Source organism: Podarcis cretensis (assembly GCF_951804945.1).
Source record: "Podarcis cretensis genome assembly, chromosome: 7".
NCBI lineage: Eukaryota > Metazoa > Chordata > Lepidosauria > Squamata > Lacertidae > Podarcis > Podarcis cretensis.
In genome coordinates this window covers 43,794,227-43,815,319 of record NC_137176.1, presented here as the reverse complement: position 1 = coordinate 43,815,319, position 21,093 = coordinate 43,794,227, and the positions used below count along the sequence as shown (strand labels likewise).

General features: G+C 39.9%; 1 protein-coding gene across 3 annotated transcripts in view; it reads left to right on the top strand.

The window, feature by feature from the left end:
* Window positions 1-21,093, top strand: part of RAB31 (RAB31, member RAS oncogene family) — a 47,615-nt gene that overhangs the window by 17,417 nt on the left and 9,105 nt on the right. For all 3 annotated transcript variants that reach the window (XM_079983010.1, XM_079983012.1, XM_079983011.1), the window contains exons 2-6: window positions 1,822-1,901; window positions 4,407-4,488; window positions 11,801-11,872; window positions 16,406-16,512; window positions 17,883-17,992. In XM_079983010.1, the coding sequence (XP_079839136.1) occupies window positions 1,822-1,901; window positions 4,407-4,488; window positions 11,801-11,872; window positions 16,406-16,512; window positions 17,883-17,992 (451 nt within the window). The remainder of the gene's footprint in view (window positions 1-1,821; window positions 1,902-4,406; window positions 4,489-11,800; window positions 11,873-16,405; window positions 16,513-17,882; window positions 17,993-21,093) is intronic.

The following is a 21,093-nucleotide window of genomic DNA, read 5'->3' as shown; positions in this document are numbered from 1 at the left end:
GTGTGTTATCTGAACATATGGTATAACAAATGCTGGCTAGGTCTTCCTCTTGTGGCAAGATGAGAGACTGCACTGAGGGAGCACGGGTCATTCATGTGCATGGAAACCGTGGCAGTGTCAAAAAAGCATACACAAATTATGTTTTCCACAGCTTTACAGCTCAAATTACTCTACCCTTTGCTTACTTGGATATATATGTGTGTGTTTTTATTAGACCTACTTCTTAGTAATGTTTTTTAGGATTAGGATATTAAACATTTTACCTCCTTGCAGTAAGAAAATGCTTACACAAACCAAGCCACATGCAAGTGAAACAAACCTATTTTGATAAGGCGACTATTAGAGTAAAGATTAACCTATATTATGACTTCTAAAGAGCACATCCAAATTGTGCTTTTCCTCTAGCAATTTCTCTGTTTTAAATTTATTTTATTTATCTGGCCACCGAGTAATGTAAGTTCTTGTTTAAAATGTATTGTCCTCCTTCCCCTGTCGCCCTAAGTGAGGAGTGCTGTCCCCATTCAAGCATGTAATTAGCAGGGAATGAGTAAAAGTCACCTTCTCCAGCCCCAGCTGTCCAGTGAGACCCACAAATCAGTCTGTGCAGTTCACAATGTGCTACTGTAGCAAGACAGTAAGTACAAAAGGACTGAAAATCATACTGGAAGCAGGACATCTTTTATTTTAAGAAACGGGGGCCAGGAGTTTGAATAAATAAAAACACCAGGAGCAAGCAAGTCAGACATATGCATATGGGGTGGGGGCTGCGGCTGCTGCAGTGGGAGGGGGAGAAGCCGGGAAGCCACTTAGCTTTAGGCAATATTGTTTCCTGACTTCTGATATGATGATTAGTGGTAGGTTTCCCCCCCCCCCCCTTGCTCACACTATTCTCAAGGGAACTTCAGAGGCTGAGGAGGACAAGGAGACATAGATGAATTCAGAAAGAGTTAACTATCAGGCATGTTTCTTCCTTGGCTGAGGAGGGCCAGGACACCAGCCACACCCTCCCCCCCCCCCCCAGGCTTCACACCCTCCTTGAATATTTTTATCTTACCTGAGGTGGGTGAGGAAAAGGAAGTTAAAATGAATCATTAAGCTTCCGCAACTCAAAAAAAGCATGCATTAGAACATAGATGCAGAAGTCTTATCACAGAAACAGTGGGTCAAATTAGTTAAGGGCAAATTCCATACACTTTATCGCAATTAATTCCAATAGGATCAACGAACAATAGACTATGAGAACATTAAATCAGCTTATACATGGTAGGTATTTGCAAAACCAGGGTCTTTTAATTTGTGAGCTGCTAAACTACCATGATATTTACCAAGATGTGTATGAACCCGAGGTGGTTTGGGGTTGTTTGGAACAAATTAGATTTTAAAAGCTGAACAGGAAACCATTTAACCACAGAAGGGGAAATGCAGTTTATGTTCTCAAACATTCACTTCAAATCAGGAATAACAATGGTATTGCCTGAAGTTGCCTACAAATAATTTCTAATAAAAAAAAAACACACTTCGCAATCCTGGAATTGCAACATCTCTAATGAAATCAGTAGGCGAGGTAAATTTTTCGTAATAGGAATATCGCCATTCTGCCACAGTTACTGACTAGAATTTGCCTGAATGGTTTTAAATCACAGCTGCCTCAGGACTGTATTGATTTCTACACTGCAGTATAAGTGGCATGTACTGAGGAAAAACTTATTATGGACCATTAAGTGGTTAAGTAAACATTCCTCAGATTAGACAATTGTTCTTTTTAACCCACACCTTATTTCAATGTAATGTTGAATTGATTCTTCCTTTCTTAATTTTCAGGATACTGGAGTTGGCAAATCTAGTATAGTTTGTCGATTTGTTCAGGATCATTTTGACCACAATATTAGCCCCACTATTGGGTAAGTACTATACATACATACATACATACGTACTTTACATACATATATAATATGTTACTACAGTTTCAGTTTAGTAAATAAACAGAATTGATATAATCCATTTATATTTCAAGTTTATGGGAAAGCTCAATACTCAACACAATAGTGGTATTGTTCATTCTTTCGAAGTGTTGTATAATGTAGAGAGCTATTAATTGAGTAAGCCTATTAACTTTCTCTTTAGGTAATGCCAGTTCCACACTATTATCCATTATGTACCTTGAATGGTTATTATTTGTTATGCAACTAGGTGGGGTTTTTTTTATTCTAGCTTCTGGAGGATGGAATTAGGGTTTTTTTAGTTATTTTATATTGAGTTTTGATGTATAAACATTAATTAGCAGTCAATTAGATCTCAGTATTAATATATTGTTTCTAGCTTCTCTCAAACCTCTATTTTATTACAATTACTTTACTGAATAGATGTATATTTTTGTCTCTTTATTTTGTTATTTACTGCTCATTTGTGTTGGAACATAGCCATTGTCAGTAAATGCTTTGGCAGGACTTAGTATAAGTCAAGTTACAGTTCTGGGAACATGTGAAATAACCAGTGCATCTTTGTTCATAAATACTGCATTTCCTTATATCCTCAGGGGGGATATATGGTACTCTTCCTCCCCATTTTATCCTCACAACAGTCCTGTGAGATACAGTAGATTAGGCTGAAAGTGAGTGACTGGCCGGAGGGCACCTTGTGAGCTTCATGGCTGAGTGGGAATTTGAACCCTGGTCTTCCAGGTCTTATTCTGGCACTCTTAACAACTGTGACACATTGGCTCTCTTTTATATAGCTATGGTTTTCAGGCAGGCTTTGGCCCAGCAACTATTTTATTAAATAAAGTAATAAGAGCTCTTGGAATATAACTGATTTGTGGAAAGCCTATGGCTCTGAGCTATTTGGGTAGATGTAAAAACCCCCCAAAAACTTTTTGAAAAAATTACTGCTTAAGGCCCATATAAGTGATTGATGTTTTTGACCTCTCTCACAACGTGGTATTAAGTAGCTCTTTTATTTAGGTTTGTATATTAAGCTTTGGTTTTAATAGCATCTACAAGAGGAAGATCTGAACCCAAATTATGATATTTAAAATTTACTTGCTGACAGTTCCTAGGCGTGTATCTGCTTCCAAAGATTTTATAATTCATCACATCGCCTTGGCTTTTAACAAGACAGGATAGCACAGTGTAAGTGCATGGCATGTAATTCATCTTCATTAATTTTTCCAGAACTTCAAAGCTTACCAACTATGCAATATATGATTTGAATTTAATGCATGCATGTTTATGTCTAGAGACAAATCTGCCAAACTGTGCTAAAAAGAAAACTTTGGAGGCTTAAAGAACGATTTTATCCTTGTGTCATGCCTGCCAGGAATTATTCTATCATTGCCCAAGTCCCTCTGTGCCAACATAGCATAGTGCTATGCTGGCAGAAAAAAAATCACATTGGCATAGTAGTACCCCTTGCACTACTCAAATGAGCAGCAGTATAAGAGATGTTGTTGTTGTTTCGTCATGTCCAACTCTTCGTGACCCCATGGACCAGAGCACGCCAGGCACTCCTGTCTTCCACTTCTTCCCGCAGTTTGGTCAAACTCATGTTAGTAGCTTCGAAAACACTGTCAAACCAACTCGTCCTCTGTCGTCCCCTTCTCCTTGTGCCCTCAATCTTTCCCATCATCAGGGTCTTTTCCAGGGAGTCTTCTCTTCTTATGAGGTGGCCAAAGTATTGGAGCCTCAGCTTCAGGATCTGTCCTTCCAGTGAGCACAATAATTCAAAGAGAGATGAGATAAAAGGTAAAGGTAAAAGTACCCCTGCCCATACGGGCCAGTCGTGTCCGACTCTAGGGTTGTGCGCCCATCTCACTTAAGAGGCCGGGGGCCAGCGCTGTCTGAAGACACTTCTGGGTCACGTGGCCAGCGTGACAAGCTGCATCTGGCGAGCCAGCGCAGCACACGGAAACGCCGTTTACCTTCCCACTAGTAAGCAGTCCCTATTTATCTACTTGCACCCGGGGGTGCTTTCGAACTGCTAGGTTGGCAGGCGCTGGGACCGCCGCGGGGATCCGAACCACCAACCTGACGATCGGCAAGTCCTAGGCACTGAGGTTTTACCCACAGCGCCACCCGCGTCCCTTAACTGTAAATAATTTGCCAACTTTTACTGGAACAATTAAATTTTTTCTCATTGAACTGGAAGGTCATATGTTCATAATTTCATTTATTCAGAGAAAAAGCTACATGGATATAGTTCGAACTAGCAACATTCATATAGCAACTTCTGTAAATCTTTGATTGAACATCACTGGTACTTTTATTATCTAGTGGCAGTGTTTTTCATCTGTAGTATATGTACATACCTGCCCAGGTATTAACAGTGGCCAGGTATTAAGAAATGATTTGTTGATAATATAAGAAGCTTATATTTTAAGTATTGTACTGCTTTTTCTTACAACCTTTTAGTGCTTCTTTCATGACTAAAACTGTGCCTTGTGGGAATGAACTTCATAAATTTCTGATCTGGGATACAGCAGGGCAAGAACGGGTGAGTATGATTCCAGTATCTTTTAACTGAAGGCATTTACATGCTGTGCCTCTTTATTTTCACTAAAATATTGGGAAGTAGATATAATTGAGAATTACAATGTCAGTGAGGTATGGAGCACACACAAAAGAGTTAAGGTGCTATGGAGGCAGGGTCAATCATTTTTTTAAAATGGGGGGTAAGCTCCTTGCAACTTCCAGTTGTTAGCAAGAAAGACCTGTAACGGCCAGGCCACAATAACTGCAATGAACAAGAGACCAAAAAAGCAGCAGTTTCACGTGCCATTTAGCTGTTTGTGCTTGTTGTTTTTCTATCCAATTAGTCAGGACCCTTATGAGAAGCACAAGGCAGTATTATCTGAAAAGAAAACTTTTTCTTTTTAAATAATTTCACTGGGAGGGTTATGAGGAACCCAGGGTGGTGAATTGACTTAGCTCAAGGGTGGCCTACAAAGGTTAGCCTACCTTCAGCCACCTGAATTATTTTTCTGGTTGTTTACTGACAACTCACACGTTGCTGTCAACGACATCTGGGTAGACTAGCCATCAGAGAATTTGTGCTTAGTTTTTGCAAGATGTCCTGGACCCAGGGGCTACCGTACCCCTGCAAGTCATGGTGAAACTCAGGAGACAGCTTATCTTTACTCAGGTCTAATAATTATTAGCGTCTCACTATTACTTCCTACTTTTATCATCCTCATTTCCCCAAATCTCTCTTTCTCTAAATAGCTTTTCCTCCTGGTGTGTTTAGGCCTCACTGCATTTTTCCTGGTTTTCCTAGTTCTACCTTCAATCCATAAAAGGCAATCAGCTTGCCTAATAGTTTAGGTTTATGGTCCAGATAATATATGTTTTTCTATGTTGTTACACCTGACTGTCTTCTTACTTTTATTTGTGTACTAACACTTAAAGTTGCAAAGCCGTTTCACTCTGTCTGCCATTTTGTGTTAATAAGACTTTAATCACAGTAAATTGTGTTGGTTCTTGCTCATTCTCATAAGAGGACATTACTGCATTTCTAAAGTAATTGTGTCCCTTGCAATATTCTGTGGCATGTGGTTGTCTCCAATAAAGATTACTGAAGTGATTATTTCTTGAACATGCATGTAAGATACATTTCCATGTGTATAGACCAGGGGTCAGCAAACTTTTTCAGCAGGTGGCCGGTCCACTGTCCCTCAGACCTTCTGGGGGGCCGGACTATATTTTGGAGGAAAAATATGATGTAAGAGCACCACGAGCCCCGGTGGCTACTTACCTGTGTCTTGCGAGTACCAGGGGCTAGCAGTGGTGGTGGCGGAGGGACGATGAGCGGTGCGCCAAAGGGCTCTGGAGAGGGGCTGCTTAAAATGGCAGCCGCTTATGTGCTGCTGCTACTGGAAAACACTATTTAGCCCCATCCTCTGACTTCATCAAGCGCTGATCTTATATTATTATTATCATCATTATTATAATAATCTTATTGCTTACTCCATAAAATGTGGTGACTTACAATTGTAAATATCACTGCACCCTAAGGGTGAGGGTCTGCGTAGCTCATTTTCTTTTTTAAAAAATGAGACCTGGTATTCCCTGGATCCTGATGGAGGACATTCCTTTGATAGGGATGACACCTCCTACTGGTGGTGATAGGCAGGGTCCTGTCTTTTCCCTCCTTTCCAGGGGGAGGAACCAGTCTTCTCTTCCCAGACTGACCCTGTCTGGTTGGTATAGATTGGGTCCACCAGTGCTCTATAGAGATTTGTCTTCCTTTCTTTTCTTCACAGATTTCTTCAGGGGTGTTTTTGTCATTCCCCAAATTAAATCACAGATAAAGAATGAAAAATGATTTTTATAAGAGCTGAACACCATTCAGTTTTTGTATATTTTGCTATATAGCAGGGGTAACCAAGGTGGTCCTGGCCACATAATCTGTTGTAGTTCACAACATCTGGATGGCAACATGTTGGCTACTCCTGATGTAGGGCTTCACCTAAAAATTGTATTACGGTACTCCTTGATACTGATAACTAAATGTTCCTGTCGGGAGCAACAGGTAAATACAGAACTTACTTAGGCAAGTTGAATGGATAAATCCAATGGTATTGAAGAGACTGGTGTATATTGTCAAGTATTCCTTCGGTCTCTCTCTCTCTCTTACCTATTTTAACAAAACCTATTTCCAAGTAAGTGTTTCATAAGTCTAACCATTTGCTTCTTTACTCAGAAGTAACTCCCACTGAATTCAATGGAACTTCTAGGACTACAAAGTTGTAGTTCCTAAGTTTCTCTAGAACTAAAGTTCCTATCTGTTACTGTTGTATAGAAAGAATGTATTTAATATGTGTTTTTTTTAGTGTGGATTAATATTTTCCACACAGTTTTCACCAGCTGGGAATGTTAGCTATTTCCTACCCTCCCCCCGCACCTCTCTTATGAACCAAGCAGCTTTTCTTTCATGATAATGTGCTTGACATTTTTAGTTTTTTGAAAACAGACTTTAAATGCACACACCAATTCTCCATGCTGCTGCTACCTTGCTAACCTCTAGCTTTCCCAACATAGAGATGTGGATTCAAGTGTGCCATTCTGTACATGGAAGGTGTTTATTGCTGACATTAGGAGTGCTTTACATCTCCTGCTAGGGCGTTGTGAGATAAAATGGAACTAAGTCTTCAATCCTAGGTGCAATTCCCACTGAATCTCTGTGGATTTACTTCTGAGTAGACATGTGTGGAATTGTGCTGCAGATTCCAAATATGTTCTTCAATTTGCACAAGTAAAAGCGTAAAAATTGCTAAAAGGTGGTTTGTGAAATACTGCTTGCAGCTATTTTCCTTTTGCTCATGGCTTTTTGGATCTACATAGTCCATGCCTTATACAAAAAATTCTAGTATTGCCCACAGGAGGGGTCTCTAGACAAAAAGTTGCACAAGTAATTCTTTGATGTCTCTTTAGAGTAGAATAATTGTAGTTCATATTTTGAAGTTCATCCACACAAACCCGAGCACTACAAATGTATTATATACCCAGACTATTATAACCCTTTGTTTACTTGTAATTTTGTCTCTTTCTATCTTGTAATAAATCTTTGTGCACTTTTCCTACTACATGTCTCTTTGTTTTTCTTTGAAGCTTGATAAACACTGAATCTGCATGATTACATCCATAGACCTTTGTTAATTCTTAAGAGGGTCTCTTCTCCAGAGAGTAGCTGGAAGTGGGGAGGCAGCAAAAGGTCCACCTTTCCTCCCACTCTGCAGTTTTAATCTGAAATCTTAGGCACAGTACTGCACCCAGAGCTCAGAAACTGCTCACACTAATGAAATTCCCTGTTGCAAAATTCACCTGGAACAATGGGAGTTTCAAACATTGACAGAAGTACTTTCAAGGCTTATTCATAGAGGTCTGTTCTTGAAATGTGACTGGTAAGTAATGGAAAGTAAACTGCTTTTAAATAATTCACTGTTCCTTTAAGAGCAATCATCCTCTTGAAAGCTGTGGTAAAACTTGTATTGATTTGTTCTTCCCTCTGATGCACAAATCCAGTAGTAGAGTCTTTGTGAGAAAAAAAATCATAGACAACCAATGACCATCCCTGCTGCATAGGCAAGTTCTTCTTTGTGCAATATGTAGGTTGATGGAAGTGTATGAAATGGTCGCTGTGCCTGCGCCCATCTACAGCTATGGGCTTGTTGGTTCCTAACAACTGAAGCTTGTTCATTTTGGTATATTAATTCATTACTGCTTTCAGGATCCATTTCTTTTTAATCACACTTCATAAAACAGATTCTCTTACTTCCCTGGGACCCACATAAATCCAACATCTTTTCTATCCATTTTATGCATCTTTGCAGGTTCTTACCTAAGAAAACTCAACCTACACGACTCACTAGTGTTTAAGGTACCCCAGGACTATTTATGGAGCAAGTTTGTTTATTTCATATATAATACTTGATTGTAAAAAACCCCCAAAGCTGTTTACAAAAGGGATAAAACAATAATATCAGTAGAAGAAACATTGAAAACATTCAAAAAATCAAAACCAATAATAAACTAAAAGCATATCAGTTGAGTAGTATGAGAGTTAACTGCAATAACAAAAGTAGGCACAGCTCCTTCTTTCAGCATTGAAGACATTGCTACATCCTTCATTTACCTGATACTCTCTGCTTTGTGGGAGGGCACAATAAGATGAAGGGAAAGTTGGCATTCAAGCCAAGCCAGCCTTCCATGCCTGTTTGTATAGTTGTGTGATAGAGACAACTGGATTCTAAGTATATGAAGTATGGTTGGTCTCTTCCCTTGCTATCTTTTTGTCAGTTGCTAAATACTGTTTTATTTTGTTGTATGTGGCAGATCTTGTTTTTATGCTTGGCTTTAGCTACTGATCCTGTCTCCTTGGCTAATTGTTTGTTTAATTTCTTTTTATATTTATCCAGACATTTATATTCTGCTATTCCACTGTAAAAGCACCAGTCAGCTTACAACATGTAAAATTATAATTTAATAAAAACAACACTATAAAACAATCAAAGCTAGCTGCTTTTCACATGAGCAGCTATAGGGATGTAAGGCTTATGGAATGGTAAGAGATTTGGACAAGTAATCTCTGGTTTTCTACTTCTCAAATAAAAAGGGATGGCAAAGCAATCAAAGTTGATCAAAATGCATAATAGGGAACAAAGAAAACTTTGGGGTGACTTGGAGGAGGCAACCTTTACTATGCCAGCAGCAGCTGCAGCCATTTTAAAAGATGCTTTCCAAAAGTGTACAAAAGAAACAAGCAGTCCAGACATTTGAAAAGCATTCTGCGGCAAAAAGCCCTACCAGTTCAGACTACAGACTGTGGAAAAGTTTACAACATTAGAGGATTTCATCCAGCTATAGGAGCACAGTGCAGGAAGTGTACATTTTTGCTATCATATTTTATACCCAGATGGAACAAGAAGCAGACCAATTTTTCTTAGGCTGCCCATTTTGTAAAGACGATTATCTTCCCTGGAGAATAAACTTAACTATTTGTGAAACAACATTAATTCTAATGTAGCTTGAGGAGCCGATGTCACACTTCTTTCAGAGGAGACCTGTAAAGGATTCAATAACAGTCCCCTATCTAAACCTGCATAAGGCAGAAACCATTTCACATAGACCAGAGGCTCTCCTCCACTCCATTGAATGTTGTACCACACAAACAAACTACAAAGAGGAGCAGTTTGTGTTCACTGTGCTTTTCAGGATTGGCTAACCTGTTTCACCTCGAATGCTCAGCTCCTATTAGACCCAGCCAGTATTGCCAATACAATGGACATTGTAGTCCAACAACAGCTGGAAAGCCACAGGTTAATCACCCTGGTGAATGCCTTGCTACGTTATACCTGGATTATCGCCTCAGTCATGGAGTAATAGCCAGAATGGTACTACTGACAACATGGGAGAAACTGAAGGAAAGTTTCAAGACTGGTCTAGTAAAAAGAGATCCTATGCACACTTCACCACTGGCATCCAGAAATGCCTTATTTAATTCCAAATGGCTAATCATGGAGATCAAGAACTTTGAGAAACCTTATACTATATTGGATCAGCATTCCATTGCTTCGGAGATGACTAGAAAGAACTTTGCTGACCATGAACAAATGGGTGAGTTGGAAGACTTATTCCAGACCTAATGGTCTAACCAGATGGTTTGAGCAAATCTTACCCTGTAACTACCGCAGAAGAAATAGATCAGCACAACAGAAAGAACTTTAATCACTGCCCAGTAGACCTTGTGAAAGGCTAGCAGCTGACCTTTGTCAACTGGGAGACTGATATTATTTGGATGTCATGGGCCATTTCAGTGGCCTGTACTTGATATTACCTGTTGCATCATCATTGTTGCACAACTGAAGAATTAATATTTTTGGCTGCTTTGGAATATACCTGAGTGAAGCCAATGCTATTCTATTCTGGTTTGAGAAAAACAGAATTCTTGACTTGGTTTCAACTAGTGTATCCTCAGAGTTTGTAATAGGCCTGTAATAAGACTTGTCCTGGGCACAGGGAAGTATTATGGATTTCCAGAACCTATATGCTACTGGACTAAGGGTTTCGGAGAAAAGTAATACACAGTTTTCATGGATTTAAAAAAGAAGAGGAACGTTTTTATTCAATCTTCCATATTCTTTTATAATTGTAAAGCCAACAGAGCAAAAATCTGAATTCTTTTTTTCATAGGGTGTATAGTTCTTCAAAGGCATGCTATGAAAACAGCCATGCTTTTGAAAAGCACGTGCCTTAATACATGTTTTTCATTATCCACAGGGTGCCAGATATTACTGTGTTAATAAAACAGCCATTGTGAGGAAATAACAGTATTTTTTTTTCTTTCAAAGGAGAGTTTCTAATGAGAAGTCACATGAAATCATATGCATTCCCGCTGGATTAAATCTCAGATGCCTAGCATTCCAGAAAATTAGCTACATTTCTTTTGCAAACTTGAAACTAATCACCCAAAGTTGGAAGACTTAATTTTAATGTTTGCTCAGACATCATAGTAAGAAAAGGAATAAAAAAACAAAGCTCCAAATATTCTTCCTGCCCTGTTCCAGTTCCTTGCCTACCTGAGCCCATGATGTTGGAATGGAATTCTTTAGCTTGCTCCAAACAGCTTGAAAATTAATTCTGTGTCTGCTAGAGCTTCAGGGCAAGAATCCAGTTGCCCCTTCTAGTGCTGTTGTTCTAGGTATCTGCTAATGGGAGAGGAAGGAAGACAATCTGGAGGGGACAAAATGTTTTATGAAGAGAAGGCCACACAGACAGGATGTAAAACAACTCCTTCAATATAAAACAGCTCACTCTGCAAGCCAGAGAGTCAATACACTTCACCCTTCCCATCCCAGTCTCATAGTCATGAAGATACCAGGAGCAGGCTCTGCTGCAGGTTGATAGATAGCAGTTATGGACTGGAGAAGATGGTGTGCCACCTGGTCACTCATTTGACTGATTTATGCTGGTTCTTGTCAGGATCCAGACATGAATGCTCTTCCCTAGCTTCTGGAACAAGTCACTGGCTTATTGTTTCTTGCCACTTGAGCAAACTGGAGTTGACCTGGTACAGAAAGTTCCTGTAGTTTTTTAACTTTAGTTGGCCTGTACCAGAGTATGTGCATTCATTATTCTAGCTTAGTAGATTTAAAACACTGTATTTTAATAACAACACATTAATGCAACAGTGAGTCACAAGGCATACTGATTAAAGAAGCTAGAGCAATCATAGTGTCTTTTGTTGACTTACAAAAATGCAAGAACTTTAACTATTTTTTTATTCTGTTTCTGTGTTCATTTTTTAATAGTTCCATTCATTGGCACCAATGTATTACCGTGGGTCAGCAGCAGCTGTTATAGTATATGATATCACCAAGCAGGTAAGCTTTCAAATCTCAGTTGTTCCATCAGGGATGGACCTTGGTCCTTCAGATTTCAGTGATGTGAGGCCAAAATTTGGCACACACACCCCCGCCCACATTACATTCTGCTCAATTCACTACCTCATAGTTGTGATAACCCAACTGGTTGCGCTGCCCTAAACCCGCCTCTGGTTCCATCACTGGTATGTAGGTTACTCATCAATTCACTTTCAAGTGGTCATAGTGTGAGTGTTCCCTGTGCCTTCTGCTAATATTATACTGTGTTCGCTTAGTCTTGCAAGTTGGTAGTATTTCCCTTAGTTCAGTGATGGCCAAACTTGGCCCTCCAGCTGTTTTCGGACTACAACTCCCATCATGCCTAGCTAACAGAACCAGGAATGATGGGAATTGTAGTCCCAAAACAGCTAGAGGGCCAAGTTTGGCCATCACTGTCTTAGTTAGTCAATGTATTCCTGCATTCTGGATGTGACTTCCAGATGTTTTGAACTACAGTTTCCATCAGCCTCAGCCAGCATTGCCAGTGGTCGGGAATGGTACTTTTGTGACCAGGCTCTACAGCCCTCCAACACCCCAAATTTATAATTAAGAACCAAACAAGACAAAATACTTCTGGGTGAAATAAGGTCACAACTTTATAGATTACAGATGTAAGAGGTTTGACATAGGTATTGGGTATAACTACCAGCCCATGTGCTGGCAGTATTACCAAAGGGGTCAGCCCTGAGGCAGAGAGGACCTATGACTTACATCAAATAGGATTGTCCCCATGGGATTGCCATCTTAAGGGGTGCTGTCGCCCTTGCCCCTGCCTGAGCATCTAGACAGGACCAGATCTCTTTACCAGGATACCCGCTTTTCTTGGAGGGGCCACCCCAATGTCAAACCACCAAAGTTGTGACAATGGCTATGAGGTAGGCATAACCTTCAGACTGAGCCAATTTGTTTCAAGGAAAATCCCCACCCAACCTTGAATACGGCAACCAACGATGTCCATAGCAAGGTAAAGTAGATAAACAACAGTAGACTAAAACAAGGGAAGGGTGGGCGTGGGATCCAACAAGGAACTGTGTGTGGATCTCTTTAAATAGTCAGGAGCAGACCCAAGTGAAGCCTGCTGGCTCAGTTGAGCCTGCCCTCTGGAGAAAGCCTGTCTCTTGGCCTGCTAGCCATTGGCCAATTTGGCTGGCAAGCCTCCCAGCTGGTGAGGAAGACCATTTTGGCTCCCCAACCCCACCACGGTCAGGAAACCTCCATTAAGAGCATTGCCACATTGTATTGTGTAGGGGGAAGTAGTGGCCGGCCCGCAACACCTCCACATCCACAAGTAAGGTAAGTAGACATGTAGCTCTAAACAGCTGGAGGGCATCAGGCTAGAGAAGGCTGGTGTATTCAGTGGGGCTTACTCCTCACACTAAGCAACCATGACATTCCCATACCTGCATTGGTATAGGAAAATTAGTACCTAAAAATATGACATATTTTCTAAAAATACAGAAATATATACATTTTATTATGTGCAATTTGTATTTGCTCGGATATTTTTAAACTGTTCAAAAACAGTTCAGCTAAGTAAATGAAGTAATAACAAAATTGGCTCCATATTTATAGCTGAAATTAAAGTTACATAACAACAAGCCTTTGGTTTTTGACAGATTACTGAAATTGGGAAGTCAGTGTGGTCAGGACGTTCTCTGCTACAACATCCAAATGGAAAGCTGCACATTTTCAAGGCCAAATTATGTATTTGTATTTTAGTAAGAAACCCATCTGCTAGTGCTGTGTGACAGGAAAGGCATTAATGAGTGGATATAATAGCTTGCCTGCAGTTTACATATTTAGCAAATTGAATTACATATTTGATTTTAGCTCAGAAGTGTTGGCACAATTAATTGGTATATTAGCAAAATTATTTATCAAGGGCTAACACCTTCCTGCGTAGTGGTAGTGAACTTGAATGAAGTGTTGGGGAACTATGGAGGAAAGATAACGCACTCAATGCAAATAAAAAATCCCATTAATTTCATACTAAATGGATATTTACCTTTAAACTAAACAACGGTGATTACAAAGGCCATAATCTAATATGGTGCCTTAGGGGTGTATAAATTGACTTGTTAGACATTTATTACCAGAAATGATAAATCCCAAGCTCTCTTGTTTTGCTGTTCTCCTACTTTCTTACTCTGAGGAGTAAGTAACATCTAATGCAGGTGGTACCATGATTTTCAATAACAGAGTCTCTCTCTCTCTCTCTATATATATATTACTTTATTAAAGTTTTATTCGTTTACAAAGGTATGCTCAATGTCCCTTTTTTCAAGTTACATTTTCCATAGGTCAGTTTCATTTGTTGAGACATTAGGGTTACATTAGGAAGGAAAAGGGGGGAAAGAGGTGGAGAGGGCCATGGTGGGTGGGGGTGGGGTCTGGAAGTGATATTTCTATTTTGCTTAATGTATGTGTGGGTTTTTGTGTCAGCATCGTTTGTGCAGGTTCTCTTTGCTATGCGCTTATGTTTCTTTGGGGGTGAGAGAAATTGTGGTTGGCCTAGGTTACAGATGCTTGTTTGTGATTGGCTGTGTTGAACTTTGTTTTCGTATGTGAGTGGGGTGGGTGGGTGTTTTTGAATCAGGTTAGCCATATTGATTCATATGCTTTTGGTGGGTTCTTGTCTTTTTCTTGTTGGGCTGTGTATGTGATGAAGGGGAACTATACCGGGGTGAAGGTATCGTCTTCTATTTGTCCCCGTGTCAGTTTCAGTTTATTGGTTAATTTTTCTATTAGGGCTGTTTCCCATACTATTTGGTACCATTGGTCCATGCTTACTCTTGACAGGTCTCTCCAGTGTCTGGTTATGATGTTTCTGGTTGCTAAGAGTAGGTGGGTTATGAGTTCTTTGTGATATGAGTGGGCATAATTGTCTTGGAATATGTTTAGGTGTCTTCATATATTGCTCTGCTTTTTCATCCTTGGAAAGGGTAGAACATGACACCAGAGATATTGCATTCAAATAAATTGTATGGTAGATAATTTATTTCTCTCCATGGAGGAAGAGTCATGCATACCCAGAACCTTTATCAGGTTGTTTAAAAGGCCAAGAACTTTATGCGTCCACTAAAATACGTAACCCCCAATTCCACATGGTTTTGAGCCATTTTGACGCAGACTGGTTTTGCATCTTCGCAAGCTTCCAGAGGCCTCCTGGGCAAACAGAATTAGTCATAGAGCTGTAGACTATGATCAAAATATGTTTGAAAATTAAAATGAATCGTTTTATAAAGAAGGATTAAATGGTACTAATAGCAAGGAATTCTCAGGAGAAAAAAATGAAAACAATGATATTGCCAAAGAAGGAAGTATTTGTGTGCAGCACAGAAATATAAGAGCACCCATTTTTAAAAAAAAATTTAATTAAAGTTTAAATTATTGGATATTTAATTTTAAATTAAATTTCCTGCTTGGCAGGGGGTTGGACTCGATGGCCCTTGTGGTCTCTTCCAACTCTATGATTCTATGAAATATCCTATATTTGCTTGTTATTGTATTCATATTTGGCCTGATGTGGGTTATATTTTGCACGTGGAATTAGGAGGTGGAAACTCTGTACAGTGGTACCTCGGGTTAAGAACTTAATTCATTCTGGAGGTCCATTCTTAACCTGAAACTGTTCTTAACCTGAGGTACCACTTTAGTTAATGGGACCTTCCGCTGCCGCCGTGCTGCCGCCGTACGATTTCTGTTCTCATCCTGAAGCAAAGTTCTTAACCCGAGGTACTATTTCTGGGTTAGCAGAGTCTGTAACCTGAAGCGTCTGTAACCCAAGGGACCACTGTATTCCATAAATAGTTCCCCCTCAGACAACACTTGGTACTTAAGTATCAAATACAGTGGTACCTTGGGTTACATATGCTTCAGGTTACATACACTTCAGGTTACAGACTCCACTAACTGAAAAATAGTGCTTCAGGTTAAGAACTTTGCTTCAGGAAGAGAGCAGAAATCGTGCTCCGGTGGCGCGGTGGCAGCAGGAGGCCCCATTAGCTAAAGTGGTGCTTCAGGTTAAGAACGGTTTCAGGTTAAGAACGGACCTCCGGAACGAATTAAGTACTTAACCTGAGGTACCACTGTATACCAATGCCACAACAGTTCTGAATGATGCGATACCAGTCCTTTAAAATTCACCAAAGCAGGGACTTGATTTCCCCCCCCCCTATATGCAGTTTCCATGTGTCTTTAAAGGGAGATTACTGAATTAACCATGCTTGTGTCCTTTATAACTGCTGCCACAAATAGGTACTTCTGTAATTAGGTGTGAGCAGTTTGTGTGAGAAGCCACAATTGGACATACTGTTCTCTCAAAAGCTGGTTTAGTTAGTAATAGGTTAACATCAGATGCAAGTTAAAGTTTATATTTGTTAAGGGCACCGATGATATCTTATCTAGTACTTTGGTATCCTTATGTTATTACAGGGTTCAGTATATTGATGCATTTAGCAACTTCCTGTTGATAGGCTCTTGTATTTAATTTAGGATTCATTTCATACACTGAAAAAATGGGTAAAAGAACTAAAGGAACATGGTCCTGAAAACATTGTAATGGCCATCGCTGGAAACAAATGTGATCTTTCTGATATTAGGTAAAGTATTGACCTTTTGTCTTCAAATTGCTTGTTCTTGCCTCTCTCCCCCCCCCCCCCCCAATATCTCTGTGATATTGAGTGGCATATATGCTTGATTGCACTGGCACAAAGTCATATCAAGCCAATAAACAACATATCTGGATTTCTGTTTTCCTTTTATCAGCCTTTTGGTGATAGATACTAAGTGTTTGATATCAGACGGTTTTTCTCAGTATCATAGAGTAATTCTATTGAATTCCTCTTCACAGTTTATTCACTTGATGAAAATACCATTTTGTTAAGGCTGATATAAATAGTGCAAGTTTAGTGCAAGTTTATTGTAATGGTTTATTGAAAATAAACATCATTGTCCTCTTAAATAGAGTTGTACCTCGGGTTAAGAACTTAATTAGTTCTGGAGGTCTGTTCTTAACCTGAAACTGTTCTTAACCTGAGGTACCACTTTAGCTAATGGGGCCTTGTGCTGCCGCCGCACGATTTCTGGTCTCATTCAGAAGCAAAGTTCTTAACCCGAGGTACTATTTCTGGGTTAGCGGAGTCTGTAACCTGAAGCATATGTAACCCGAAGTACTGTATGATGGGACAGGTAGGGCCCATCCCCCGTGCCGCTGCCCTGCTTGGCCTTGCGGACAAGGCCTGCCCCAAATGGTGGGTCTGGCAATGCCAGAGGAGGCTGGGCCTGGGTGACCATCCCTTCCCCTGGCCCACAGGGAGATGGTGGATGCCACCCCCAGAACCAGCCGTGGCTGTGCTTTCCAGACATGGGTCTAAGCACTTTTGTCTTTGCCCCACCATTCCCTTGGAAAACTTGCCCTAAATGGGAGGGAATGAATCAATTCAGAGAAAAAACCCAATTGATGTTTGCTCCAATTCAGCTGTAAAGATGTGGTTTGCCAAGAGGAGGGGGAGTGGTAGGGCAAGCAAAAGCGTGGATGAACCCGAGTGTCCTGTGGAAGCTATGCCCATCCCTGTAAGTTAGGGGTGGGGAACCTTCTTAGCACCATGGACCAGATGTGACAGGTAGGTGAGACTGCCCATCTGTCATTATGTTATCACATGATTGCCAAGTGGGTTACCCCACCCATCTGTCAAAATCCCTTAAGCAGCTGACTTGGGCAAGTGCAAGGGAGCTCTCTTTGCTGGAGCCTCATGCTGCTCCTTTAAACTCCTGAAGTCAGAGGCTTAAAGGAGGAATGTGGGGAAGCTTGCAATGAGCAGCACAAGGAGGGGAGAAGTGCTTTCCACTGAGTAGAAACTGTTTTCCTTTTCTAGAGTAATGCAGGTTATGAAAAGGAACACTTTAACTCGAGCAGCTACTTTCTATGTTTTTGGATGCACAGCAGTTTAATTTCAATTTTTAATTTTAGGGAGGTACCTATGAAAGATGCCAAAGAATATGGAGAGTCTATAGGTGCAATTGTTGTTGAAACGAGTGCCAAGCATGCAATTAACATTGAAGAACTCTTTCAAGGAATCAGTAAGTAAAGTCAGAATATTTGTGTGTGTAAAAAAAACCAAGTTCAAGTTGCTTAGTATTTATTTTTACGTATAGAATATTTTATTGATTTGTAGTAAAATAACCAATCATTTTCAACAAAACCTGTAGAATGTTACATATTTATATCATTAACATATAAAAATAAAAGTTGAGTGGGGACACTGTCAAATAACTGAATCATTCAATGCATTGTCAAGACTTCAGCTATCCATGACATAGGCTATCCATAAGTAAGCATGAGTAGCTGGAGGCCTTGTGAAAAACATTGCATTTCTCATTTCTGTTTTTATGGAATAACAATAAAGGTGTTAGCAGCTGTTTAGAAGTAAAAATCATTTCAGAGAATATAAGTTTAGATAACTTTTGGAAAATATGAGTTCATGTCTTCTTCTTTGGCAATCACTTGTAGCCGAGTAAGATTGTCTTCCATGAACACGGTTTTAACAGTGAGTCCGTAAGTGACTGTGGATGCCAATTCTGAATCCACAGTGGGGACATAGGTTTCTGGGCAGGAGTTGTTTCTCCCTTTCGTCCTGAGTTCTTCAAAGCCCATGACACCTTTGGTAAAGGCTGTTCTCCAGTTGGAGTGCTCGCAGGTCAGTGTTTCCCAGTTGTCAGTGTTTATACTGCATTTTTTTAAGATTTGCCTTGAGACAGTCTTTAAACCTCTTTTGTTGACCACCAGCATTACACTTTCCATTTTTAAGTTCAGAACTTATGAGTGAACTTTTAACTTTGAACTTATGAGTGCATGTACTATACTCATAACAGGAGCATCATATACATTTACCATCGACATTAGTAACATATGAAATATTTTTGAAAGTATTTGCTTAATTAAAACTACACCTGCATAGTCAAGAGAATATATATTATAGCCCTATATTTCCTTAGTATTACAGAACTGACGTTCCAGATAAAGACCTAAGGGACTTGTGAAGGATTTGCAGCTGCTGCTGTTTTATGTCTAACTGTGCCACCACTAACTAAATAAATCCACCAATATTACATTATTTTTAGTCTGCTGCTGAGAAGAGATAATTCAATATGTGTGAGGAGCCTTATGGCTGTAATCCTTAATGACACTGATATAGCAACCAAAAATAGCTGCCTACATTTTTCTTTGGCTGAAGTATATGCTACTTATTTATTATTATATTTGATACATTTATATCTCCTATTTCCTTCAAGGACCTTCACAGTAATCCTAGGAGATAGGACAGGCTGAGAAAGAGTTGCTTGGCCAAGGCCACCCAGTGAGTTTAATGCTGAGCAGGGATTTGAAGCTGCATTCCCCATCTACTCTTAATCCATTGCAACATGCTAGCTGTTTCTTAGGACGTTATCTTTATTTAAATTTATCATAAACATTTGTATAGTTGCTGTGGTGATTGCTCCATTTTTGCATAGACTAGCTTGGCCTGTCTTAACACAGCAGGCTCTGACAGGTAGAATTTGATAGCCAGTTAGCATGATTTCCCAGGCATAAGCAACCCCTCACACAAGCGGGTATGACATTGATTTTTCTAATTCTCATTCTCCATTATCTCCTTTTTCCTATTCATTTATACTTTGGAAGGAGGACAAAAAGGAGCTTATTCTTCTGGAAGCTTTGGCCAGTTTAGGACATAAGCTCTAGCAGGTTAGATACAAGCAGTGGTGTGACTGAGCAACTCAGGGCTAGCTCTTGTTAATTGAATTTATATTGTGCCCTTCCACCAAAGGAACCCGGGATGGTCATATTAAGGGGACAAAGACTTCCTCTCCACTTCCATAACACATAGTTTCACCTCTTTACCTGTAGCTGTTTGCTGTCCTTGTACTCTCATGTGGTGCACCACTACTCTCACTATGGCACATTGTTTCCTGGTACATGGGTGATTCCTTCTCAAAGGAGAGCAGTTGTAAGGCTAGCCTTTTTTGAGCCTTCTACTCGGGTTTTAGAAAGGTAAATCTGCTCAAAACTTTGAGTAGGGTTTTTGAGGGCTGAGTCACACGAATACTCTGCCACTAACATAAATGTTAGACGCCTGATCTTTGCTATTGAAAACACCTCTGACATCCAGGAGACTTATACTGACTGGCAAAGAATGTGAAAAGGGATATGGCTAGTCTCCTAGGGGGCACTAGAATCAGTGGCAGATGCCAATGTCTGAAATTGGACAAGTCTGACAAGAAGACACTATCAATATATGTCAGTGAGTATAGCTCATTCAGAAGCTGACTTAGAACAGAGCCATCTTATCTTCTCTAAAGAGTGGCTGCTGACTTGCATAGTAAAATATAATTTCATCTGCTTATCTATTACAACTCTCTGTGATTCATTAAATTTGGCCTGATTATGGGAATTGCAGTCTTAAGACTGCAGCATCGCTGTACAGTATTCCCCTCCCTGCAACAGCTACCCATTGGAAAAGCTTCCCATAAAAGACATTTCAATATAGTTTTAAATAGAACTCCTTAAGGGGAAGGTGGTTTTTGTTTGGATTTTATCCTAAAGTAATTCTGGCACCGATTAGAGCAGCTGCTTCGCATACCTTCCATTATGTGCCCACCTCCTCTGCCCAGATTATGAAGAATTCCTTTAGAAGTCTGTGACAATATGCTGCATGTTTATGCTTCCATAGCAAACAAAGGGTGACATATAAAAAGTGGACTTCACAAACAATAGAAGTTTAAACAAAGAGAAGCAAAACTGAGAAGATGTGATAATTTAGCACTATATGACTATCAAAGCTCTCAGATTTGTAAGGGCAATAATATATGAAAAGAACATATTAGCCCGCTCTTCTCCCCCCCCCCCCCCCGGAACAAGAGGCTACCACCTAATTTCATCTATGATTTCAGTGCAATATAGTACATTTGATCTTTCAGCTTGAAGTGTACTTTATTATGGAAAGATTAGACCTGAACTTCACTTATGATAAACTCAGCCCCAAATCTCCTTGATAGTGCAGAACATGACCTATTTGAGTGGTTTTTGAAGATGAGTGGTTCGGAGCAAGCAGCCTGTGTAACTTGTGTTTAGGTAGTAAATAAGCCTCTCCAAACCTTTAATCATTAAGCAGCCTAAATACTTA